This window comes from Bufo bufo, chromosome 3 (genome assembly GCF_905171765.1).
Source record: "Bufo bufo chromosome 3, aBufBuf1.1, whole genome shotgun sequence".
In the NCBI taxonomy this organism is placed as follows: Eukaryota; Metazoa; Chordata; class Amphibia; order Anura; family Bufonidae; genus Bufo; species Bufo bufo.
In genome coordinates, this window is record NC_053391.1 from 417,043,536 (window position 1) to 417,060,500 (window position 16,965).

The 16,965-nt window shown below is 47.1% G+C and overlaps 1 protein-coding gene across 1 annotated transcript in view; it reads right to left on the reverse strand.

Moving 5' to 3' along the window:
* ALCAM (activated leukocyte cell adhesion molecule) overlaps positions 1 to 16,650 on the reverse strand; it is a 114,757-nt gene extending 98,107 nt beyond the window's left edge. Inside the window, exon 1 of the mRNA XM_040424919.1 lies at positions 15,971 to 16,650. Coding sequence (XP_040280853.1) covers positions 15,971 to 16,028 — 58 coding nt within the window. The 5' untranslated portion in view covers positions 16,029 to 16,650. The remainder of the gene's footprint in view (positions 1 to 15,970) is intronic.
* Between the last annotated feature and the right edge of the window lie 315 nt (positions 16,651 to 16,965).

A 16,965-nucleotide genomic window follows, 5' to 3' on the forward strand; every position in this document is an offset into this window, starting at 1 on the left:
GCCAGTGTGAAAGTAGACTAAGGGTACTTTCACACTTGCGTTGTGAAGATCTGGCAGGCAGTTCCGTCGCTGGAACTGCCTGCCGGATCCGGAAATCCGTGTGCAAGCGGATAGCATTTGTAGATGGATCCGGATCCGTCTAACAAATGCATTGAAACACCAGATCCGTGTCTCAGGCATGAATGCATTTCAATGGAAAATAACGCCGGATCTGGCATTTGGCAAGTGTTCCGGAATTGCTGCGCATGCTGCAGTATTTTCTCCGGCCAAATACCGTAAGAAGGACTGAACGGAAGACATCCAACGGATTGCTCTCCATTCAGAACGCATTAGGATAAAACTCAATATCGGAAAGCACCCTTCGCCTGTTTTGAGCCGTCCCTTTGACCTGGCTGACTCCTCTAAGTGCTGCTTGCATGTATTAGTCCCAGCATGCTCACTGCCATTCTGTAAATATATGCTGCTTTTTATTCATGGAAGAGCTCGGGGAATCCAGCAATGGAACAAGGTCTCTCAATTAGAGACACCATCACTGTAATCGGTATAAAATGTACATTATTATTTGGTGTCCTCATAGGTCATTACTGTCAAACAAGCAGTAGACCAGTGCCTGCGACTAGGAGCGTGACCTCGTGGCACACAATGGATGTACAAGTGAATGGCTACAAGCAGTGCGTGTGTTCCCTATGGTTTGATCGAATGGTATAGGAATGACCCAAAAAGCTTTGAGCCTGGGTGGCTTGCCGCCGATTCAGCCCTCTAGATCTCCAAGTGCCTGTGTGCACAGAATGAGCAGGAGACATCAGCCTAATGGCAGCATCAATGCACACCTGACACCAGGTAATGAGGACGATCACATGTCACCGTGTGCAGAGCACAGAAAACGATGACAGATCCGAGGGCTAACTGGCAGAGCTGCGGTGCCCACACAAGAGCCTGTGTTTGTTCCTAACCTTATGCAAACACTGAACTCAAGCATTGTGCCTGCGCTGGGCAAACAAGTAGAAAATGCCAGACACAGATTATACAAGATATGATTATCATCTCTCATTATGACAGCCGTGCTGTAAACCTCGTGGAGGGGGATTCATCAAAACTGCCATTTTAGGTGAATTGTACCTCATTTATTAAGACCTGCAGACTGCTCAAAGGGGTTCCACAGGCTTTTAATATTGATGACCTATCCTCAGGATAGGGTATCAGTACCAGAGCGGCTGGGGTCCGACACCCCCACCGTTTCCCTTCTCTCTAAGCTGTCCCATAGACATACAGCGGTGATCAGGAAGACAGACAGCACTTGGGCACTGCGGGCACTCTCTCCTCATACAGCTGACTGGCAGGGATGCCGGGTGTCCGACCCCTGCAATGCTGCTCCTCTGTGCACCAGAGATTAGAGGCACTAGTGTCTGGCGTACGTTACGGTTCATTCGTCGGTCCACGTTTTCTCCCGCCAAGCTCACTCCACCTCTACTTTTCAGAAATGTGATAAGTATGGAGTAAAACTCAAATAAGTTTTTAATTTTTGCACAAAAGGTGTTTGCGCAAAATGACTTTCTGACACATCATTTCCGGCACAGGAGGGTTATGTCTTGTTTACATGCATTACATGTTACATTAGTTGTATTAGAGCATCTGTCACCATGATCAACCCTATAAAATCAGGCACATTGCCTGGTAGGGTTGATCATGCTGATTGAAATTATTTTTAATCAGCATGATCAACACTACCAAGTAGGGATACTTTTACACTGGCGTTTTGGCTTTCCGTTTGTGAGATCCGTCATGGGCCCTCACAAGCGGTCTAAAACGGATCAGTTTTGCCCTAATGCATTCTGAATAGATAAGGATCCACTCAGTTTGCCTCCGTTCAGCCTCCATTCTGCTTTGGAGGCGGACACCAAAACGCTGCTTGCAGCGTTTTGGTGTCCGTCTGACGAAACTGAACCAAACGGATCCGTCCTGACACAATGTAAGTCAATGGGGACGGATCCGTTTTCGCTGACACAATAGAAAACTGATCCGTCTTGAACACCACTGAAAGTCAATGGGGGACGGATCCGTTTTGGCAATGTTAAAGATAATACAAACGGATCCGTTCTGAAAGGATGCATGTGGTTGTATTATCTGAACGGATGCGTTTGTGCAGATCCATGACGGATCCGCACCAAACAAGAGTAAGAAAGTAGCCTAACATGCCTGGATTAATCAGCTTAAGGCTCCATACAGACGTCTGTATAATGGGTCCACATCTATTCCGCAAATTGCGGAACAGGTGCAGACCCATTCATTCTCTACCGGGACGGAATGGATGTGCTCATCGCATGCGCATTTCCGGAGCGCGGCCCCGATCTTCCGGTCTGCGGCTCCTGAAAAAAATAGAACATGTCCTATCTCTACAAGAATAGGCAGTTCTATGGGGTTGCCAGCCGGGTGTACTTCGGATCCGCAATGCACTACGGACGTCTGTATGGACCCTTATAGTGCTGACAGATGCTCACACAGCAGCATTCTGCTCAATATATTGCAGCGCTACTTCCAACTCAAAACCAGAACTAAACCAGAAGCAAATATTTCTATTAAACTTCCTATGGTTTTTCCCACAAATACTAATAGAAAACACTGACCGACATGCAGAAGTGTTAAGTGGCCTAGGGGCATGTACATACAGAGGATTTTGCCCACCGAATTGAGTGCACTGTCGGATGGCAACAAGTTACCCGCCTTCCACTGCTTTCAATGGAAGTCAGTGCTGCCTTCCATGATGCTGCCGATAATCATCCATGACTGCACACAAAAAAAGGACATATCCTTCCTTTCTTGGAGTGGTGTTGACACTGCTGGAAAACATGGCGGGTCTATATTTGCAGCTTAGCTCCATTTAAAGGGGTTATCCCACAATTAATGTAGAAGATGAAAATCATACATAGTCTAGTATATGACAACCTCTTTCTACCAAAGCTAGAACCGGCCCAGTATCTCACATGGATCCAGAGATGTCCCCGTTCATTGCTCCAATTGTTCTGCTAGATTTATTTTGAGCTGGCATCTCAGGGGGCATGCCCTTTCTCAGAGAGCATGTGAAGGTTGGAACCAAGCATGTCCTTCCGTCTCAATGAGAAGGACAGAGAAATTACAAGAAGAGCAAACAGCACATGGCGCTATACTGATAAATTTCATTCAATAAAGCCTCGTTAACGCGTCAGTGATTTCCATCAGTGATTGTGAGCCAAAACCAGGAGTGGAGCCTCCACAGACATAAGGTAGAAGGGAAAGATCTGCTCCTCTTCTGTGTTTAGAGCCGCACCTGGTTTTGGCTCAAAATCACTGATGGAAATCACTGACCGAACACTGATGTGTGAATGAGGCATAACTCAGTAACTGTAATACATTTTTAGTTACTTGCAAATAAGTATTCAAATCCTGGTGCTGGTTTGAAAACTGTAGAATACTATTCATGGGACAGCCCCTTTAAGGGAGTTGTCAGGGTTCAGAGCTGAACCCGGATATATCCTCATTTTCACCCAGGCAGCCCCCCTGACTTGAGCATCGGAGCAGTTCATGCTCTCCATGGGGCTGCCAGATGGAGGCTTCCGGCACTGATGGGTGGGCTTTAGCGCTGCGCCAGCCTGACATGCTTCGATGCTAACATCAGGGGGCTGCCTGGGTGAAATTATGGGTATGTCCGGGTTCAGCTGTAAAACCAGATCACTGCTTTTCTAATGGAAAATAACAGTAATCAGAGGAACACTGACCAATCTTACCGCAGCTCCCAGGCATCATCTAGACTACATGTCTGGGCAGGCTTCTAGGGTGAAATATTATAGATTAGAAGTATCACCATTATCCTAATGCCTCACCGCGTATTTGTAGTTGAGTTATGTAACTCTGCCTGCAGGTCTGTGTGAGTGTCATATACCAAACCAAGCTTCCATACCAGCTGCATATTTGCATTGAAGGGGTTGTCTGGTGAATTTTAATGATTTTTAACCTAGCTGACAGTGGTATCACAGAATGGCGACCACCGATCAAGCCAAGGTGGAAGAGAGCAGAGGACAGCAGAAAGTGGCACGTTAACATTCAAGGTCATTTTTTTATTTTATTTATTCACCCCAATTTGAAGTGATTTAAAATCATTTTTATTTGCTGGACAACCCCTTTAAAATATCTCTGTACACCGCCCATCCAGGATCCATTTGCTGTATGAGTGGAATACAACCCAGAAATTCCCGGTGTTTTTTTGGAGCTCATTCTGAACTGTCCTTACAGCTTGGAATAAAACCAGTGAACACAAGAAGCAAGCACATGGAGATATGTCCAATACTGAGTGAAAACCAAAATGCAAAGAGAAATTAACTGAATAGTAAAGGCCTCTTTCACACGGGCGTCATGGATTTTGGCCAAATAAGATGCGGGTGCGTCGCGGGAAAATGTGCGATTTTTCCGCGCGAGTGCAAAACATTTTAATGCGTTTTGCACGCGCGTGAGAAAAATCGGCATGTTTGGTACCCAAACCCGAACTTCTTCACAGAAGTTCGAGTTTGGGGTTGTGTAGATTTTAATATTTTCCCTTAAAACCATGTTATAAGGGAAAATAATAGCATTCTTAATACAAAATGCTTAGTAAAATAGGAGTGGAGGGGTTAATTTTTTATTTTTTTTAGAATTTAACTCACCGTAATCCACTGGTTCGCGCAGCCCGGCTTCTCTGAGGAAAAGGACCTGTGGTGACATCACTGCGCTCATCACATGGTCAGTCACATGATCCATCACCATGGTGGCCATCATGTGATGGACCATGTGACGAGCGCAGTGACGTCACCACAGGTCCTTTTCCTCCTGGACAGCAAAGAAGAAGACAGAAGAGAAGCCAGGCTGCGCGAACAAGTGGATAAAGGTGAGTTAAATTATTGTTTATTTTTTTTAACCCCTCCAGCCCTATTTTACTATGCATTCTGTATTAAGAATGACGCAGTCCAGTGAATCCGCATGGCTAATCATTATTCAGGGGGCAGTAAAGCCAATGACCCATTGCTAAATTACATATAGCGCGGGGGATGTGTGGGAAGAGAACCCTTTATAAGGGAAATGTTATAAGGGAAAATAATAATGATCGGGTCCCCATTCCGATTGTCTCCTAGCAACCATGCGTGAAAATCGCACCGCATCCGCACTTGCTTGCGATTTTCGCTTGTATGGGGCCTGCATTGCGTGAAAAACGCACAAAATAGAGCATGCTGCAATTTTCACGCAACGCACAAGTGATGCGTGAAAATCACCGCTCATGTGCACAGCCCCATAGAAATAAATAGGTCTGGATTCAGTGCGGGTGCAAAACGTTCACCTCACTCATTGCACCCGCGTGGAAATCTCGCCCGTGTGAAAGAGGCCAAAGGGTTCTCTTCCCACACAAAGGAATTTTGGACATCCCCCACGCTATACGTAATTTAGCAATGGGTCATTGGCTTTACTGCCCCCGAATGATGATTAGCCATGCGGATTCACTGGACTGAGTCATTACTAGTAAATCCCCAGTCAAGCGCTGAAAGCACCTCCTGCCCAACATGCATACAGGACAAAGTGCAAAACTGCTGGAATAACTGGCAAATTGTTATCAGAACGAACACCTTTAAATTAGGTCACTGAACACAACACTGATTTCTAATTCCATCATTAAAGATTATTAAATTATGTCAAGTATAAATTCTTTAATGACTTATTTAATTAATGTTGTCAAGTACATCTGAAACATGTCATCTACAAAACTGAGCGAGGAATACGACCATGTAATGTACTCTGCTGAATGCTGCAACTACTGAAAGCTACTGCAACGTGGTGTGAACACAGCCCTAGAGAACAGTGTGTGATGAGGACAACCCTTGCTATGCCATAGGAAAGCAGATGGAGGTAAAATAGAGGAGCCAAAATGGAGGGCACCTGAATGGTCGCCATGTAATCTAATATTCTTCCAGCAGCACCTCTGCAGAAGAAACATGTGGCCACATCAGCCTTATGGGTGTCTTCAAAGGGCCGTTAGTAATTCTGCAAATGTATAAATGTAACTATGCCAGGCAGACGGAACTACATTTATAGCCTGTTAAAGGCAACTATAAGGCTGATGGTAACATATTGCTAAAAATGCTTACCCATTTTGATTTCTGGCTGGATGTCTGACACCGTTTTGCCACACAGAGCCTACAGCCATACTTTCCCCCACAGAGCCTGCAGCCATACTGCCCCCACAGAGCCTGCAGCCATACTGCCCCCACAGAGCCTGCAGCCATACTGCCCCCACAGAGCCTGCAGCCATACTGCCCCCACAGAGCCTGCAGCCATACTGCCCCCACAGAGCCTGCAGCCATACTGCCCCCACAGAGCCTGCAGCCATACTGCCCCCACAGAGCCTGCAGCCATACTGCCCCCACAGAGCCTGCAGCCATACTGCCCCCACAGAGCCTGCAGCCATACTGCCCCCACAGAGCCTGCAGCCATACTGCCCCCACAGAGCCTGCAGCCATACTGCCCCCACAGAGCCTGCAGCCATACTGCCCCCACAGAGCCTGCAGCCATACTGCCCCCACAGAGCCTGCAGCCATACTGCCCCCACAGAGCCTGCAGCCATACTGCCCCCACAGAGCCTGCAGCCATACTGCCCCCACAGAGCCTGCAGCCATACTGTCCCCCACAGAGCCTGCAGCCATACTGTCCCCCACAGAGCCTGCACGAAGTCACACATATTACGGGCCTCACCGGCAGGCCACATAAGACAATGACGTGGGTCGGATTTGGCCCCCAGGCCTTGTGTTTGACACATGTGGAGATGAACATGGACTACCATTAGAAAGCAGCCGCCAAGCCTTGTCATAAGACCTTGAGAAAATTCAGGAGGCCTTTACATCCTGAATTTTCTCAAGGTCTTATGACAAGGCTTGGCGGCTGCTTTCTAATGGTAGTCCATGTTCATCTCCACATGTGTCAAACACAAGGCCTGGGGGCCAAATCCGACCCACGTCATTGTCTTATGTGGCCTGCCGGTGAGGCCCGTAATATGTGTGACTTCGTGCAGGCTCTGTGGGGGACAGTATGGCTCCAGATAATAACTGCACTGCCAGAATGAGAAACCTATTCATGCTGCACTGACAAAGTCAGCTCTGCTACATCTGTATATCTGAAAGGTAGACAAGCTCTCCCATCCAACGCAGTGCCCCTTTCTTTACTGGGGATTCTGGGGGGATACTACAGCAATTTAGTCAAGGTTAAAATAGGAAGATAAACCAAGCTAAAAATAAACTCTACTCCGATGAATTTTATTTAAAAACACCAGGGGGCTATTGACTTCCAGTTTCAACTGCAGCCAATAGAACATTGCTAGGTAAGTATGCTGGGGAAGGACTAGTATCTTCACAAGGAACCTGCTGCTGAGCCATGAAGTTTACGCATGGAAATTAGGAAAGGGCAAAACACACATATATATATATATATATATATATATATATATATATATATTTTTTTTTTTATGAAAAAATATATATAAATTATATAGGAGGATAGCTCTCCACATTCTTACGGAGCCATTACAGCAGTGTGGCTCCATACTAAGTAGACTATGGCCTCAGTGCACTTATATACAGGCTACATGTACAGGGTTCCATGGTGTACATGAGCCCTAAATTAAGTAAAATGTGACTTTCTTGGTTACAGTGGTGAGCCGTTCCAGGCTTGGAAGCACAGCGTTTTTCGGGATTTGTGCTCTTGGATGCAGTGGTCACATCTGACCATGGCATCTGAGGATTTAAATGCCTGTGAACGGTGTTATCGCTAATTGCAGACATTTGCCCCGGGTTGTCTGCTGTATGAGACCTATCGCCTATGGCACCCACTGTGCTCTGGGGCGGGCGCCATCTTTAAATATCTGACTACTGCTGTACTATTAAGGTGGAGGTCGGGAAAGGGTTAAATAGGTGCTAAACTGGCTAAATTCTACAACTGCGTTTTGAATGCATCTTTGTAGATGCAGTAACTGCATCCTAACTGCGCTGTTTAGCCGTGCCCGTAGCAAGTCAAAAACACAGACGAGGTGCCGATCCTTCCATTATACCTTATCTGTGTGGAGGCTTCAATCCTCGCTCACAATCACTGATGAAATTCACTGATCACACACCGACTGTGTGAATGTGGCCTAAGGCTCCATTGGTGTATAGGCCATATGAAACTATATTAGGGAGGCCGTGAAAACGCAGGTTCCTAGCGACATGCCCCCATTGTCTGAGATGGGAATACCCCTTTAAGAGTTATTCCTGTGCTGCAACCATAAGATTTCATTCTTTATCTACATTCAGAAAGTAGCCTTCATTGGACAACTAATGGAAATCAATAAAATCCTCTTGTAACCAGTTGGGATCACCACTAGGTTTAGACTATGAGGTGCCACAGTCATCATATTTATAAAAAATGTAAATAAAGAATAGACCCTTTTTAAAGGAAGTCTGAAACAGAAAGACTCCATTCACGTGAACCATTCACAGTTCTACCATCTGCTCCTTCAAGTGAATTTCTTGTAACTCCCTTTTGCCTGCGGCATCTAGTGGAAGTGGTCAATGGTCTGTCAGTCTCAAGTGCATAAATACTCATTATTATTATAATATTCCAGGGTGAAAAAGGGGTTCACATACATTATATAAGAAGTACAATGAGCATGAAGTTTCGGACAGAGGGGAGGGGGCCACGAGCTGACAATGTACAGGGGAAGAAGTCACCAGGCCAAGGTAGAAGCCGCTCAGTTATTGTAGCCTGTAGACGTTTCTGAAGAGATGGGATTAAGGTAGGCGAGAGTGATCAGTTGGGGATTCCTAAAGAAATCTCAGAGATGATTAGAAGCAGACAAGGCTGTGAGAGGATCATGTACTGAATTTATGAAACATAAGCTAAGGTTCCCAAGAAGCACTTTTCTCACTAGATTCTATTACCTAGACGTCAGGAATCAAAGGTTTTAGTACAAAAAAATATATATATTTCCCAAACATATAGAAAACTCGACCTCCTTTAGTATCGCATAGAGACTGGTAACCTGAGGACAGCATATGATGGAAGGAGAGGAGCTGAGCTCTGTGATATATGGAGAGACACAAGAGTCCTGCTTATTCCCCCCACACAGAGAAATCTGTCACCAGGACTCTCTCTGTCCTAGGAGTCCTCCAAATCATAGAAGCCTAAAGAGCACAACCCTCAGCATCTTTCCATCTACCATAACCTGCTCTCAGAGAGGGCAGCAGAAATCACCTGGCCGCTTCACTTTAATTTCCCGGATTGTTTCCACTCAGCTGAAACATTACCCTAAGGCCCCTTTCACGCGAGCGTGGCGGATTAGCTCCGGATGCGTTCAGGGTGCGTTTAGTGAATCTCACACCATTCTGTAAGCAAGTTCAGTCAGTTTTGTCAGCGATTGTGTTCAGTTGTTCCGTTTTTTCCGCGTGGGTGCAATGCGTTTTGATGCGTTTTTCACACGTGTGATAAAAAACTGAAGGTTTACAAACAACATCTCTTAGCAACCATCGTACCCGCACTTACTTCCGGATGCAATGTGTTTTTCCCTGAAGGCCCATTCACTTCTATGGGGCCAGGGCTGCATGAAAAACGCAGAATATAGAACATGCTGCGTTTTTCACGCAACGCAGAACTGATGCGTAAAAAAAACCCGCTCATGTCCACAGACCCATTGAAATGAATGGGTCAGGATTCAGTGCGGGTGCTATGTGTTCACGTGTGAAAGAGGCCTAATGCCGTCACCTCCCTTTTATAGTGAACGTTCATGTTCTAATATGAGAATGACAGGCCAGGGTATTCACAAGAAGCCATTATCATCAGCATTCCCCCCAGGCAGGAAACCCGACACTGCTTAGTACTCTGCTCAGAAGCTGGAAGGGCTGGGTGGTCCGGTGAATACACTGTCCAGTTCTCAAGACAGAAACAAAGAGAAATAAATATGGCCTGAAGACAGAGACCAGAGCAGTCACTTGACCTCAGCGTCTCCTGAGCACTGCTTCTCATCCTGCTGTCCTCTCCGCTAATATAAATATTCTACGACAGACCTAGACCGAAAAGGAACCAGCCACTTTATAACAGCTCCTACTCATGTCGAGGAGGGGATGGTCCTGTCACCAGAAAACTCATCCTTAGACCACTATACAGATCACGCCTGTAAGTTTACTCTAAGACACATTCACCTAAAGTTACTGGAAACATCAAAAAGAAATGACGAAGAGGGAACATTTATGGGAGCAGATCCTAAAATAATGCTGACTGACTGGTAAACATCGGTGACAGATAGAAGCTACTGGTTAGTACATGCTGGAAGGCCAATAACATGGTCACCATGAGACTACACCAAGAGGCTTACGGGTTCAACTTCATCTACAAGCCGTTGGTCCACAGATACGGCCCGTTTCACATTCCGGTTTTGAGATCCGGCAAAGGATCTCAAAACCAGGCCAAAACGGACCAGTTATGTCCCCATTCATTGTCAGTGGGGTTTTTTTGTTTGTTTTTTTGTGCTAGAGATCTGTTCAGTTTTGACTTACTACAACTGGATCCGGCTAAAACGGGTGCATGCAGGTGTATTATATGGCACTGATCCTCTGCTGGATCTCAAAACGGGAATGCCACAAGTGTGACACAGGCCTAAGCAAACACCAAGAGCCACATTCTAACAAGGGGCCACAATGGCAATAGTACTAGGAAATAAAGGCTTCTTAGGACTCGGCAGCAAAAACTCATATTCATTGAAATAAAACCACAGAAACCACAGCCACAGAAACTTTTGCAGTGAATTAGTTTCTTCAGGAACCAGCCGAAAGACCTCTGATTTCGGACTTCTTGCGGATGATCACCACATGGGTAATTCAATACCTGTAGCATATAGGGCTAGATGCACACTAGCATTAGATCTTCCAGCAGGCTGAGTTTATCATATCCAGCATACCCGGAATGGGTCGGAGCACTGCCAGGTCCCGCTGACTATAATGGGACCTGACGAGGATCCAGCCTGTTTCAGCGATAGTGCTGGGATTCCAACTGACAAAAACCATTGCAAGTACTGTTTTTTTTGTCCAGCCAAATCATGGCCTAATGCCGGATCTCCACTGGGGCCATTGATTTTAATGGGATCCAGCCTATTCCCAGCATTAATGGAATGTGCCCAGCTATGCTGAATATAATGAACGCCGACGGGCTGTTTAGGCAGAGGAAGATTTTAACGTTAGTGTGCAACAAACCTTACTAACCATATAAAACATGGAACTAGTTCTTCATCTCTGCAGAGACTTACAAATTCATCACAAGCAAACTAACGGAGATGGAATAACGCCGTACTATCCATATCCTTGATACATTATGGATTTCTCCAGTCAACATCTTCTTAGGCTCTGTTCACATCAGCACCAACATTTCCCATGTCAACAAAAATAGTGGAAGCGCTGGATCAGCTGCATGAACCCAATGGCCCCTGGCAACTAAAATGGGGTGTGGAATTTATTGGACAAAATAGTGCTGCGTGCTGTGCAATTGTGTCCAGGGTGGAATCTGTGGGGGAGGCCCCTAATGCAGATGTGAACAATGTTTTCCTCCTAGTCATAAAACCGAAGGCATTCCTTGTGAATGACTGAGAATAGTCCCTGCTTTGAGTCGTCTATTACAAGCCTTCCATTTCGGGTCTGTAACAGCGCGCTACGTGCCGTCCACCCACTGATGGTTTACATACATGTGTGGCATTACGGCCCTGCTGAATTTCATCCCTTACATCTCCTCTAACTTGTATTGGCAGTTTTGTCACAGTTAATTACGAAGGGATTGTGAAAGGAGCCGATCTCCGCCGCCACAACCAGACTGTTTCATGTACTTAAGGCTCCAACTAGTAAAGTAGAAGAGAGAAAACACATTTGTTCAGCAGGCACGGTCCACTGAACTACAAAAAAGTAGACCCCGCTCTAAGATACAAAGAGCCCCCAGGCAGAAATCTCTCCAGTTCGGTTATATAAAGTAAAGCTGACAACCTTTGTCCTGAAAATATGAACCATAAGGAACAGATAAACAAGACGTGAAAGTTCAGGCTTGGAAGGTAACTGCGCAGAACACGCACACCCCTCCCCATCAGCCGGGCACTGACGGCATCTCACCCATTACCTGAACACATTCTCTAACATAACGCAAAGGGAATGTGGCACCAAAATGTTTTCTGGCAGTGACACATTCTTTTTTTCCAATCTGTTTTTATGTTCTGGTTGTAGATTTTGTTTTATTCTATTTGGTGAAAATAATTATGGGGGTGGCCATCTTGCCTTGCTTCTTAACAGCCTTTAGAGATCTGCTTTATGGCAGCCCCATTGGGCCACAGAGACAATGGACAGGAGGGGACGTCACTGACTTCTATGGGAGAGGTTTTTAGGCCTGTCCTGTGACCTGTGCAGACGCCAGGAGGGAGTAGATAAACTGCGATTTGTGGATCCTGTGTTATCTGTTCATATAGGTGATATGTGTCATTCTAATCCGACTTGTAATGATAAGCGGATAACTGCAGTAAAGTGCTCTGTACAGACCAAGAAGAGGCGCCTATTAGATTTAGCGGCCAGTGCGAAAACTGCATTGACATGGAAAATTAAAAAGATCACCAAAAATTCTTTAAAAATAAAAACGTGAATTGAACAAAGTGTCATTTTCTAATGACACATTCCTTTTACAGTTCACATTTCACTTCTATCACCTGCATCATGACATGTAATATGGCTTTTCATGAAGCACAGGGGGCACACCCTCATGAGGCCTATCATACATGTTGGCACACAGTTCAAAAAAAAACCCACTCCCAATTTTACCAACAGTTAGGCCTCATGCACACGGCCGTTACGCAGCTGTGCCCGTATTGCGGCCCGCATTACAGATGCGGACCACGTTCCAGAAGGTCCGGTGCGGAAAGGAGGCATGGAATCCCACGGAAGCACTATGGAGTGCTTCCGTGGGGTTTCTCTCCGTACCTCCGCACCACAACAAAATAGAACGTGTTCATTTTTTCGCAGTGCAGATAGATCACGGACCTATTCAAGTTAAATGGGTCTGGATCCGTCTGCGGAATCTGCATGGATGTTGCCCGTGCATTGGGGCAGGCAAATTGTGGTCCCCAATGCACTGAACGGCCGACCAACGAGCCCTTAGACACAGACATGCCTAATACATGAGCCGAATCGACTTCCGACAGGAACAGAACCAAAGGAATGAAACTGAACACAGCATTCTCTAAATAGCAAAGCAGACAGAGAGCTTATAAAGGGGTTGTCCGCTTTTGTTATACTGAAGACTTATATTGATGACCTGTCCTCAGGATAACAAAAGGGGACATCCCCTTTAAGCTAAGCAACTAAGATCATAAGCATCAGACTTGTCTCCATTGGAGAGATGGTCCGTGACATAACTGCTAGCTGTGAATGAACAGGACAAGGGAAGATCAGCACATCTTCACAGGTTTGGATGAAAATGTCTTAGGGCCAGAAAACGGATTTACAAACTGCAGAAATGACAGTAGTTTCTATGGTGGTGCAATCCTAACCACATCAAGGCGCCATACCACCCACCTCCACTAGTTGGCAGCATTGCTACAGCCTAGCAGCTGTAATGATTTTACCGGACTAGACTCGTACTGAGAAATGACTTAAAATATTTTTTAAACCAAAAGTAAATAAGTACAATTTAAATCTAATTATTTTTTTGCCCGAAACCTCCAGACGCAAGCATTAGAATACAGCTCGGTCAGCCTTTACAGTAATTATTATTTCAGACACTAAGAACATAGACTTCAGCTATAATATAGGGGGATTCGGTAAAAGCTGAGCGTCGTTTCTTAAAGGAGGGAGTAGAATGCACTCGCCTGGCTCCACAGATTACAGCCTCCAAATTGCTTTACAATACTGGAGAGATGGATGCTGCTGTTAAATTCTGAAATAAAATTGTTTTATGGCCCACTAGCGCAGACAGTCGGAGATGTGAGAGCACTGGAAGATCAAGTAGCAGATATATGGCCACAAATCTCTGCACTGCCTGCTATCACCCAGGAGGGAAGGGGAGATATTACTTATACTGTGCTGACAGCCGCTTTCTCAGAGCATCCAAAAAGTGGCCTCCCCCCTAAACACTGCTAAAGGGAGCGTGTCCCAGGTGGGGCAGGAACATGTTAGCTCCTCATGTGTGCGTTCTTCTCACCCTACACCAAGTGGCCAAACCAGAAGAGCAGCTTTGGCCAAAGAAGACAGATTTCTTCTTCCGTTGCCCTTTTGTCTCCAGTGGAGTTTCAGGACTCCAAGGAGAAGAAGAGTAAACAAGCTGAGCCCAAGGAAAAGCAAATGTTAGTTTTTCAAGGCAAGGGAGAACCTGAATGTGAGCAGATAATCATGGACTACATAGCAGCTCCATGACCTATACAATATGAGGGTCATACTGGGGTGAGACCACATCTTCAGTGGCACACAAATGTGAATAGGGATTGTCCCAGTGGCTAGCCATAGGGATCTGAGAGTTTATAGGCAATAGGGTGAGATCCATTACTTCCCAGTACCCCACCATACATACTGTAGTAAGATCAGCAGGTCCCCAGTACCCCACCATACACAGTGAGACCAGTAGATCCCCAGTACCCCACCATACACAGTGAGATCAGTAGGTCCCCAGTACCCCACCATACACAGTGAGATCAGTAGGTCCCCAGTATCCCACCATACACAGTGAGACCAGTAGATCCCCAGTATCCCACCATACACAGTGAGACCAGTAGATGCCCAGTATCCCACCATACACAGTGAGACCAGTAGATGCCCAGTATCCTACCATACACAGTGAGACCAGTAGATGCCCAGTATCCTACCATACACAGTGAGATCAGTAGATGCCCAGTATCCTACCATACACAGTAAGACCAGTAGATCCCCAGTACACCACCATACACAGTGAGACCAGTAGATCCCCAGTACACCACCATACACAGTGAGATCAGTAAATCCCCAGTACACCACCATACACAGTGAGATCAGTAGATCCCCAGTACACCACCATACACAGTGAGATCAGTAGATCCCCAGTACACCACCATACATTGTGAGACCAGTAAGACCCCAGTATCCCACCATACACAGTGAGACCAGTAAGACCCCAGTATCCCACCATACACAGTGAGACCAGTAGGTCCCCAGTATCCCACCATACACAGTGAGATCAGTAGGTCCCCAGTATCCCACCATACACAGTGAGATCAGTAGGTCCCCAGTATCCCACCATACACAGTGAGATCAGATCCCCAGTACACCACCATACATTGTGAGACCAGTAAGACCCCAGTATCCCACCATACACAGTGAGACCAGTAGATGCCCAGTATCCCACCATACACAGTGAGATCAGTAGGTCCCCAGTACACCACCATACATTGTGAGACCAGTAAGAACCCAGTATCCCACCATACACAGTGAGACCAGTAGATGCCCAGTATCCCACCATACACAGTGAGACCAGTAGATCCCTAGTACACCACCATACATTGTGAGACCAGTAGATCCCCAGTACACCACCATACATTGTGAGACCAGTAAGACCCCAATTCCCCCACTCTCCTGTACTACTATGTCCTGACCAGGAGAGGAGATCATGTCATGAATGTGGGGGAGGGGCCATGATTTGGGTGGTAAAGGTGGAAAGTTTAATGTGCTGGGAGAACAAAGGCTTGATGTGGGAGGCATCCTGTACACTGGAGACACAGCGGTCTTTTCTATACCAACAGGTTATGTGGGAAGCAGCTGGCACACTCTCAGGCTAAGTGTGTGCCCATGCCCAGCACTGCAGCACATCTCTATGAGTGAGGGTCCATGTAGCTGCACCCCACAAACACTAGCGTGACGTCACCACATAAAGTTTGATCCCTAAGTGATAAGTTTCAGATTACCTGTCCGGAGAGTGGCGGCACACAGCACACACACAGTCAGGAGGGCACTCGCTGCCATGTCCCAGGGTCCCACCACAACAGGCTGATGGAGAAGAGGCGCCCGGTCCGGCCGGGGTGGCACCTGTGGCACTAGTGTCCAGGGGTAGAGATGCGCCGCAGCCACCTAATCACACACTCCTGCGCCCTCCTCACCGGGCACTTCGAGGGCACACGCGTCCCGGAGATTCCCAGCAATACCGCACAAGTGCAATCCTGTTGGAGAAAAAGCCGTAGCAGGTCGCTGAGTGGCGGCAGGTGCTGTGCACACACAGGGAGGCTCCGTCCCGCAGCCGCTGCTCCCTCACACTGACTAGTCTCCAGCACTCTCTCTCCTCAGCACAGCCAGCCCACGCGCGCTCCCGGGACTGGGCGCGCACGAGCAGTCCCTTTCCCCGCGGGGCGGACAGGGCACGACGTGAGCGCGCACAAACTTTCCCAGGTGTCGCCTCTCTCACTGAGTGACCTTATACGAAGCAGCAGCACACGAGACAGAAGGAACATTTCCAGAGCTGCAGTGCTCGCCGTCCTGCAAGAAGCCGTTACACGCCCCCCTCTGGCACCGTCTCCCTTACGGGATATGGCTCGCAGGTGTCGGGCGGCGCGCTCCCGTCCACCGGCAGGTGCCTGCTGCCGTCCTGCTTGTGGCGCTGCAGGACCTCGAGTGGAGCGCAGCGTAGAACACACTCTAGCCCGCTCGTGCCCCCTCTCTAACTGTAACAATGGGACAGTCCCATTTGTGACACGGCACCTGCACAGCATCTTCCACTCATTCGGGGGGTGGCGGCTGGCAATTACTGTCATTCACAGCTGCTCTCGCCTGAGCTCCATGAGCGGTGCCCACCGTACTGTGACTGCTCCGGGGGTTGCCCGGCAGCTGTGCGTGTTACAGGTGCTGTACCAGACCTGCCAATTAGACACGGAAGACATTCCCCGGTGTCACCTGACAACCCCGTGCG